At 43.9% G+C, this 9,959-nt stretch overlaps 1 protein-coding gene across 1 annotated transcript in view; it reads left to right on the top strand.

Annotated features, from left to right (window-relative positions):
- LOC144236795 (uncharacterized) overlaps positions 1-7,666 on the top strand; it is a 29,526-nt gene extending 21,860 nt beyond the window's left edge. The window contains exon 4 of the mRNA XM_077770505.1: positions 7,627-7,666. Within this exon, the coding sequence (XP_077626631.1) occupies positions 7,627-7,634 (8 nt within the window). The 3' untranslated portion in view covers positions 7,635-7,666. The remainder of the gene's footprint in view (positions 1-7,626) is intronic.
- Positions 7,667-9,959: the final 2,293 nt, after the last annotated feature.

The raw sequence follows: 9,959 nt of genomic DNA, 5'->3' as shown, positions 1-9,959 counted from the left end.
GCATATATATATATATATATGTATATATATATATATGTATATAAATATATATATATATTTAGAGTATATAAAATTACATTAAATATATATATAGAGAGAGTATATATGTATATATATTTAATGTAATTTATTGTCAAATTGGCTAACATACAGTGTGTAAAGTGTACTCTACCTCAATACATATTTTTGAATAAAAAATGAAGCATGCCAATTCTTTTTTTAAATAATTTTAAATTTTATTTATTTTTGAGAGACACACATAGAGAAATAGAACATGAGCAGGGGAGGGGCAGAGAGAAAGGGAGACAAAGAATCTGAAGCAAGCTCCAGGCTATGAGCTGTCAGCACAGAGCCTGATGTGGGGCTTTAACTCACCAACTGTGAAGATCATGACCTGAGCTGAAGTCAGAGGCTTCACTGACTGAGCCACCCAGGTGCCCCGAACCATGCCAATTCCATACTTTGAGACTTATCGATACTTATGAGCACTTGTTTTTTTTTTTTTAATTTATTTTCTTATTTTGAGAGAGACAGAGACAGTGTAAGCAGGGGAAGGGCAGAAAGAGAGGAAGAGAGGGAATCCCAAGTAGGCTCTGTGATGACAGCATATGAAATCATGACTCGAGCCAAAACTGAGAGTCAGACGCTCAAGCAACCCAGGTGCCCCTTGATGAGCATTTGTTAACCTTCTCACTCACCTTTTCTTCTATGTCTGTCCTTCAAGGACCACATGGGGAGACTGGAGGGCTTCCAGTTAGTCGATGAGGCAGTTGGGACAGATCACTACCAAGAAACCTGCCCTTGGGAAGCACTTTTCAGTCCATACATAGGTCTCTAATGATTTTGTTTTTCTTCCAGACTTTTCTTTGACTCTGGTAGTTGTAGGTTTTGTAAAGGAAGAAAGATTATTTCTCTCACAGAGTCTCTTATCGTGGCAGAATCAGAGACCTGGAATTATGGGGTTGTTATTCCACTGGCAGAGAACACAGTGGGGTTGCTAGGGTTGTAAGCGTCCTTTAGAAAACCTGAGTTCTCCAGTTTAACATTCAGCAATTCTGGAGATGTGTCATCAATAACCCCGAGGTGCCCCGGAGAAAAGCAAGCCCAGGAGGAAAGAGACCTCCTCACTCACCAGACACTCTCTGGGTCTGTGCCCATCCCAGCAGGGTTAAGACTTTGAAATCTGATCCCCAAAGCCAAATTGTGCAGAGGGTTTTCCTCCACTTCTTTATCCGAAGAAAAGCCTCCGCCTCCTATTTTGTGTGATTCTGTGCCCTTAAAGAGCTGTTCTTGGGGGGCACCAGTGCTGATGAGCCCATATGGTGGCTGCAAATGAGAAAGCCAGCAAGACAGCAGGGGATGAGGATTTCCACTGAAGAATAAATGCAGGATCTGAGACAGCAGGAGATGCGCATGTTCAGAGGAGAAAACAGAGGAGACAGTTCTATTTACTCCTAGTTCTCAGCTCAGCAGGTCACACCAAGGAGTTTCCCTGGTTCCTTAATATAAGCAGAGGCTGAAATGGATGTGTCCTTGTAGAGCCCATGTACCTTTGGAACCTTAGGATCATCTTCATTTGATGGTTTTTTAGGATGTCATAAGGTCAGGCGTGCTTTGACTTCATTTGTCATGTTCTTGGAGATGGGAAGTCATGGAGTATGCTTGTGATGTTGATGCAACGAGTTCCTCATTTATGATTACGCTCATAAACAACTTTAATTTTATAAATGATTCCACTATCCTTTTAATAAGTGGGGGCTACTGTTGTATTTTAATATCTCATAAAGTCTATGTTTGCTTGTTTTATGAGGGTCAAGCAGAAATTGCTTTCCTTTGGTTTTATTTTTTTCTATGTAAGAAGCCTTTTAATAATATATCGGCAACTAGTGAAAAAGGTCCTGAAGATCTTTTGAATTGTGTTTCTCTCTATTTTCATTGATATTTCATTCTTACTAGATGGGATACAGATATATAAAAAATGTTTAATTGCCCAAGAGATTGACTTATTTTTTTATCAGTACATTCCTCAAGGCCTAACCCAGCCCAGTGGTAGGGACATGATGAGGAATTATCATCATGATAGCATCACCATCAGCAACAAGGGTAACTGGTGCTTACCGAGTGCTTCCTATGTGGCAAGCATAGCTCTAAGTGCATGACATGTAATACTTCACTTAATTATTGCAACAATTCTCTAAGGTAGATATTATTATTATCATTATTTTAAAATTTTTGCAAATTTTTTATTAAGTAATCTCTATGCCCAACATAGGGCTTCATTTCATGACCTTGAGGTCAAAAGTCGCATGCTCTACAAACTGAGCCAGCCAGATGCCTCTATTACCATTATTTCCTTGATGAGGAAAGCAAGGCATAAATTAACTTGCCCAAGGTCATATAGCTAGTTAGTTGGTAAATGGAAGATTTGGGATTCAAAATTTAAGAAGTCTGGATTTCAAGTCTGTTTCAGTCATTGATACTATACTGCCAACTCTACATCTATCTATCTATCATCTCATTTCCTAGGCATATATATATATTTATATATATAAAATGTACACACATATATATGTATCTATCTATCATCTATCTAATTTTCTAGGCATATATATGTGTGTATATATATGTAATGTACATATATATGTGTATATGTATACACATATATAATTTCTTTCCAGGTTTTTAGAAATGTTGATAGGTTTTCAAGGGTGTGTGATTAAGATGTTGATTGTTGGCTTTCAGTCTGTATGTGCGTCCAATTCATTTGTCTTTCTGGGTGTTAAGGACTGTGCCTTTATCTGTCAGGTCAAAGGCTCAAGTAATTCAACAATATTTAATAAGGTCCCCTTAGTTTTGAATGAATGAATGGAGGAATGAATGGGGGAAGGTTCAAGATGACACTGAACACCTTCTGTCTCGTTGGATGACCCTCTGAATTTCTGGTGTCACATTTGCTTGAGGCTTACAGTTTTTATTTCATGTGATACACAGTATGTATCATGGTGCCGAACAGCACAGTAGTAAATGGCTTTGTCTCTTGGCTGCACACACTTAATGGTTAAGGTACTGGAGGACAATGTTCTGTTCACAAACAGCTGGTAATGTTCCAATTCCGTGGTGCCTTGAGAGGCATGGCAGATGTAGGTGAGCCTTTGGTCAGCTCTTTGCAGATACCAGTACACAGACTCAAAATTTTTATCAGGAATGTTATATTGGCATCGAAACTCCACATCTGTCCCAATCACGGCAGTTATGCTGGAAGATTGTATAATCTGAGTCTTGCAGGAGCCATCTGGAAAAGCAAAAAGGATAGGACATGAGAAATGAGAAAGGAAGGAAAATTGCACCCATTTACCTGGGAGCCACTTACAGAGGAAGGGCAGCACAAGGCAGAGAAGCCGGTGCATGGTGCGTCTACAGTTCTTCTCTGTGCTGTTTACCAGGAAGCCTACTTTGCATGCACAATGCACTTGGGCCACCTTATCTGCAACAGCCATGTGGCTGCTTCATTGCTGCAGCAATAAAGGAAAGAGGTCCTTGGGGGTGGTTGGTGCTCGCTATCGAAAGACACACTCAGATTTGTTCAAAGGCAGCAGTCCAACAGGCCCCTTTAGAGGAGGCTCTGGCGCTCCTCTGCCACTCGGGGCCTGTGTTTTCAGCATCTGGTGCCATTCTCTTATCAGCCCCAAGAGGCTTATTCTTTGAAAGGAAACAACCAGGAAGACAGTCTTTTGTTGAAAGACATTTGGTGGGTCACGATCTCCTGGGTCCTTATTCCTGAGTTTGGGGGATCTAATGTGTACAGAAGGATGAGGAAAGGTATGAACAGTCATTTTCCTGGATGTAGTAGTGTAGGTTTGGTTGCCCACCTGGCAGTTTCTGGTTATAGGACCCACACCACAGAAGCCAGCCAGGGAGGAAGTAATTTGTTCATTTTTAATTAATTGATGAACTAGTTGAGCATTCATTATCAGATATTTATTGAGCGTCAATTATATGCAAGCTTTCTGCTGAGTGCTGAGGACACAATGGAAGCAAAAAACCAGTCCAAATTTCTGCCACTGTGGAGTTTAAAGTCTGATGATAATGTTTAACTTTGGGCAAGAGAAGGAGGTACAGCCCATCAAACAATATGTATGAGGCTGTGGAGGAGCAGGTGAAGGAGCTTCTGAGGTCTGCCCATATCCAGGCAGGGCTTTCTCCAAGTCAACACAGCTGGCTGTGAGCTCACCACAGAGGAGCACAGATTGGAATTTCCCCTGGTAACCCCCACCCCATCCGAGAGTCAGAGGGTTCCTTTTCTACCCACCTTCCCTTAGAACCATTTTCCTATCAGGAAATCATTCTATTTGTTGATGATCCAAAGTTTTGGAGTTCCTGACTTAGCACTGTTATCATTCTATTCTTGGAACAGAATCAGCTTGGCTGCAATCGTTCCCACTGTGAAGATAACTGCATCTTTTGTGTGATAGCTCCCTTTTCATTGCGTACACAATGACTGCAGAGCCAGGAAATTTTAATTTGGGATAAATAATAAGCTATCTTTACGGCCAATCTTATTTGGAGAGGCAGGGCTGATGGAGGTCAAGGATTCTTTTTCTTTTATCGCCTTTGTCAAAGCTTTTACTCCCATGGCCGCCTCCATCTTACTTACTTCATCTTTTTCCTAGTATCTTTTACAAGACTACTCATCTTTCTGCAAGATAGTCTCATGAACAACTTTAAAGGCATAACAGGACAATGCACAAAGAAATAAGGAGACACCCCAGAATGCCTGGACTTAGGATTATACAGAAGAGAGCTGGGGATGGCTGAGGCCACACAGACACACAAACAGGCATGTGGGGTGGGGGTTGGGGGGTTGATGACATGGCAGTGGGGGTGCTGCACCAAAGCACATGGTGTGATGGGGTGGTCAGGAGTCTTCCCTAGACATGGCCATAGCAGTGTGAATGCTGTTTGGAAGCGGGCTGGGAAGATATATGTGTGCTCATGGGACTGCAGACAAGCTCACCAAAGACTCCTAAGGAAGGCCGTCCCTGGTGGGGGGGAACGTCATACCCAAAGCCATTCTGGGTAGAGACTCGAACTTTTTAGGAGGATTGACACCTTAAGCCTAACATTTTAGGAGGACTGACACCTTAAGCCTTAATGTACTAAAAAACAAACAAGAATTAATTTTGGATGGCAAGGCCATGGACCATGGGAACTGGAGAATATTCTAGTACACAACCAGGGTGCCAGGAAGAGGCTTTCTTCTCCCATCTCCTTCAACCCCCCATATCATTCATTTACTTTTAAAGTGTCTCCTTAATCTTCTTCCTCTTTCCAGGTCCTTATTTCCCACCCTTCTCATTGTCTACCCCACTTTTTGCATTAATTTTATATCTGATCTCATGGCCACAGCAGCATGAAAAATAAAATCCCCCAGGGGCACCTGGGTGGCTTAGTCGGTTAAGCGTCCGACTTTTGCTTAGGTCATGATCTCGCGTTTGTGGGTTCGGGCCCCGCATCAGGCTCTGTGCTGACTGCCAGCTCAGAGCCTGGAGCCTGTTTCAGTCTGTGACTCCCTCTCTCTCTGACCCTCCCCTGCTCACGCTGTCTCTCTCTCTCTCTCCTAGAAATAAATAAAACATTAAAAAAAAAAAAATCCCCCGGTTACTTATCAGGGCTGTGTGGCCCCAGAGTTGTAAGAAAGGCCTATGGTTTCAAGGGAAACAATCTCAGACACTTCTTACCTAGGACAAGGTGTCAGAAAGTTAAGAATTCAGGAAAGATGATGAGACTTTTGAAATCACAAGGCAGGAGGATCTGTGACCTGCCATCAATGTCAAACCTGGTCATGAGACCTGGAACTGGAAATCAGAGCCCCAAGACAGGTCTGTATTGAATGCAGGAGCTAACCCTGGGGACCATCCTTGTCTCTCGGCTCTTATGTATTAACTGTCAATCTCCTCTCTTACAGAAATTTCTGTACATTGTTTCTTCCAGGTACAGAACTGAGACACTACCCTGGAGGCCTGCCCCTTAATCACAGTGAAGGCATCTCGAGAAAGTACATAGGATAGGACACACTTAACATATGATCAACTCGGCTCCCATGGACAGTGATAGAAAAATGCTCTTTAGAATGAATTTCTTTTTTTCAATTTGTTTGCTCTCAGGAAAGGTATTCTCTAATTTACAGCATTTTTATGAGAAGGATTAGGACCAGTCATGTCCTTTGAAGTGTATACTGAAATTTCAGCTAGAAATTTACAACAACAATTTATGTCTTACAAAGCGAGGGCTCTTCTTCTCTTTCCTTTTCTTCCCGCTTTGGCTGGAGAACTTCTTCTCCAAGCCTATTGGGCATGTTGGGGTTCTGTCAGGAGAGTAGAGACTCTGGGTGAAGTTTAGAACACTCTTTCTTTTTGAAAACACTAGCATAAGGTTTAGAATAAGTTTATTCATACCTAAAACAAATATCCACTCATTGCTGTGAAGATGATGAAGTTATCATAAAACTAGAGGCAGAGGTGCCTGGGCAGCTCAGTCTTTTGAGTGTCTGACTCTTGATTCCGGCTCAGGTTGTGATCCCAGGGTCATGGAATCAAGTCCCACATTGGGATCCGTGCTGCACATGGAGACTGCTCGAGATTCTCTCTCTCTCTCTCTCTCTGTCTCTCTCTCTCTGTGTCTCTCTCTCCCCCTCTTCCCTGTTCATGAGTGTGTGAGCTCTCTCTCTAAAAAATGACAAACAACTAAATGCAGATGTTATATACTAAGATGGTAAGTGTTTGGTTAAAAACTAATTGGTGTCGGGGTGCCTGGATGGCTCAGTCACTTATGTGTCAGGCTCTTGATTTTAGCTCGGGTCATGATCTCTCACGGTTCTTGAGATGGAGCCCTGCATAGTGCTCTGCACTTGGGATTCTCTCTCTCCCTCTCTCTCTGCCGCTCATGAGCTCTCTCTCTCAAATACATTAACTGGTCTCTTTCCAATTAGAATTAGGGACCAATTCCACCCCCATCCCATATGAATTTAATTGGGGCCATTGGTGTCCCATATATGGTGTTCTAAGACCTAAAAACACCATGTTTGCCCTGTTGGGCTGCGAAGATCAGACTTCACCTGAGATAGTGGAGGGTGTGGGGAGAGCTTCTTGGCAGGAAATGATTTTTCCCCTGTCCTGATTCAGGGCAGGAAAGAAGCTAGGCTTGGTTTCTGAACTTGGAGATGTGGGGAATACCTGCAGATTTTTAATTGGGGCACAGACTGGTTCCTGCTATGTGAAAGCCCATGAGGAGACAGGATGGCCTCAAAATGTGCACTTCTTTCTCTCCTCAAGTGTGTAGCTGTATTCTAAACGATTATGGGAGCAGGCTGTGTCCACACTGCCATGGGATCTGTCGGGGGTGGGTATAGGGGACAGTAGCCCAGACATGAGTCTCATGAGATGGCCCAGGGTGGCGTGAAGAGGAGCTCCGCCTCAGAGTTGTCGAGCCCCATGGGGCTCCAGTGTGGGATGAAATTACCATAAATCCCCCAGGGAGAGAATGGCTGCTTCATATTCCCACAAGAGAGGCTGTGGTTACTGTGAGTCGGATATTAAGGAGACAATGTCTGTGTTTTTTAATCCACAGGCTGGTGAGGTCTGAGAACACATGGGTGACATAATGAAGGACTTCCTAAAAGTAAGAAATTGAAATTCTTGAAGTGGTGTTTGAAATAACATCTGTACAACGACCACTGCTGTAATTAATCACCTGACTATCCTTAGCTGTCTCCAAGACTATGAATGCTCAGCAACTAATTGATGGCTTAAACTTTCAGTGTTATAAGAGCTAGAACACAGCAGCAGATCTGAAAATGGCCAATTTCAATTATGCATTTGTATACATGCATGCATGCATCCATTCACTCATTCAACAGACGTTTATTGCCAAGCACCGTGTGTGCTGCCAGGAGCTTACTTCTGAGTGGGTAGAAAAAGGTAGGAGTCTGCAACCCCTGGTCAGAGGCACAGATTGTTCCTGGTTAATGACATGATGAGGCAAGTTTTCCTTTCAGTCTCTTTCCCAGGGGACTGTGTCACCAATGGAGCCAAATCCTCTTTCCAATGAACTGCCTTTTATTCCTATGACGCCAGGCGCGGGGAGCCATTGTAATAGTGCTGGCTGCGCTGCTGCTCTCAGGGTGCTCCAGTGGTCCCCGGTTTTGGCTTCCAACCAGAGGCTGCATCCTGCTATGCCAGGGCAAGGTGGGCACGATGGAGCAGAGCCCCTGAAGAGATTTGGCTGGTCCAGCACTGCCCTCCAGTGGTCAAATGTAGGCATTTTGGGAAGGACGGATTCCTAGAGTGAGGCTGAGGTGGGTGTCTGTGGATTAACAAGGAGACTCAGGAGCAGCTCCCCCAGATGAGGTTGGCAAGGTAGGAACTGGAAGCCATAGTGGAGAAACTAAAGTGAAAATTAAAATTCATCAGCGACCTGGTACCTGGACTGCTATGTGTAGAGAGAACCAGAAATAAAGATCATATTGGTTTCCCAATTTGGGTTTTGCCAGGGGAAATAATGACTGGCTGACAAGATGACCAGCCTGCCTAGGGACCTAGGAAGTGTGGTGGTGGTGATGGTGGGGAGATGGCCTAGAGCTGTACCCCCTTTACTCTCAGTCTAGCCTTGTCAAGGTTCTAGGAAAACATTGATCTCGAATAACTATCTTCAGCTTGATGGGCAGTGCAGGAATGAGCATGAATCTCCAGAAGTGAATTGGATGCAAATTTGTGTGTAATGAACTTTTAAAAAATTCGATTTGCAAAGGGATCCAGTCCATCGACTTACCTTAAGTCTGCTCTCAGCATTCTTCCTGGGACTCAAGGGGTCTTGGTCAGACTCCCTATATCTTACACGTAGGTGGTTCAGTAACTTGACTTTGGAGGGAAGTTTCTCCNCGCGGGGCTCGAACCCACGAACCGCGAGATCATGACCCAAGCGAAAGTCGGACGCTTAACCGACTAAGCCACCCAGGCGCCCCGGGAAGTTTCTCCTTCTTAACATCAAGAAGTCTTCCCCTCAACTCCCCTATTTGGGCCAGTGCCACTGGAAGATGTCCAGCACAGCAGGACACGGTGCTGTCTCCCAGATCATGGGAGGGCTGAGGTAGCCTTGGCAGCCAGTCTGCTCTTGGCAAAATCTGCAATTAATGCGACCTTTGCTTCCTTCTTTCTGTTTCATCTTAGCATGCAATGTCCTTCAGATATAGTATATCTTCCCTTCTGAGAGTTTCACCTCATCCTGCTTTATTTCTTCTCCTTCTATCACTTGGATTCCTGAACTTCCAACCTTGAAATCTTCCCCATCCCTGTCCTGTTGCTCTTCTGAAAATATAGAGTAATGGGTTAGAGAAACTTCCCGAGCAAATTAAAAAACAGTATAAAACAAACAGTGGTTAGTTCAGGAGCTTAGTAACTGTAGCATCATGCATCAGTGGTCCAATTGCCCACATTGTTGCCTGTAAAATTCAAGCATCCGAAGCTGGAGAAGACCCCCAGTCTTTATGGTACACACGATGTTCATGCTGGGAATCAGGAGTGGGGCAGGAGGTCTGAGAGTAGTGTGAGGGGGAAGGATGGGACGTGGGCTCCTTGGTTGTAGGAGTCTTGGAGGACACAAGTGACAGTAACTCTGTGGGCGCCGGTGAGTGGTTGAACTCAAGCTTTCTAAAGTCAAGAGCTTGCCTTTCCTGCCCCTCAGAACTCCAGTGCCTCAGATGCCTAATAAACCACCACAGCACGGTGGTTAAGAAAGGATGCTTTAAAAATCCAGCAGTTTTGAATCTCAGTTCTTTCAGTTTCGTTTTTCAATTTTAGGCAAGTTTCCTAGCCTTTTTGAGCCTTGGACATCTCATCTGTAAAACAGAGATAATGATACCTGCCCTCCCCTCCAGGCATCTTTGAGGCTTAGAGGAGATGGTG

The sequence above is a fragment of the Crocuta crocuta genome, unplaced genomic scaffold, assembly GCF_008692635.1.
Source record: "Crocuta crocuta isolate KB4526 unplaced genomic scaffold, BGI_CrCroc_1.0 scaffold175, whole genome shotgun sequence".
Taxonomy (NCBI): Eukaryota; Metazoa; Chordata; class Mammalia; order Carnivora; family Hyaenidae; genus Crocuta; species Crocuta crocuta.
The sequence above is the reverse complement of the archived record's forward strand: the minus strand, read 5'-3'. Positions and strand labels throughout refer to the sequence as shown.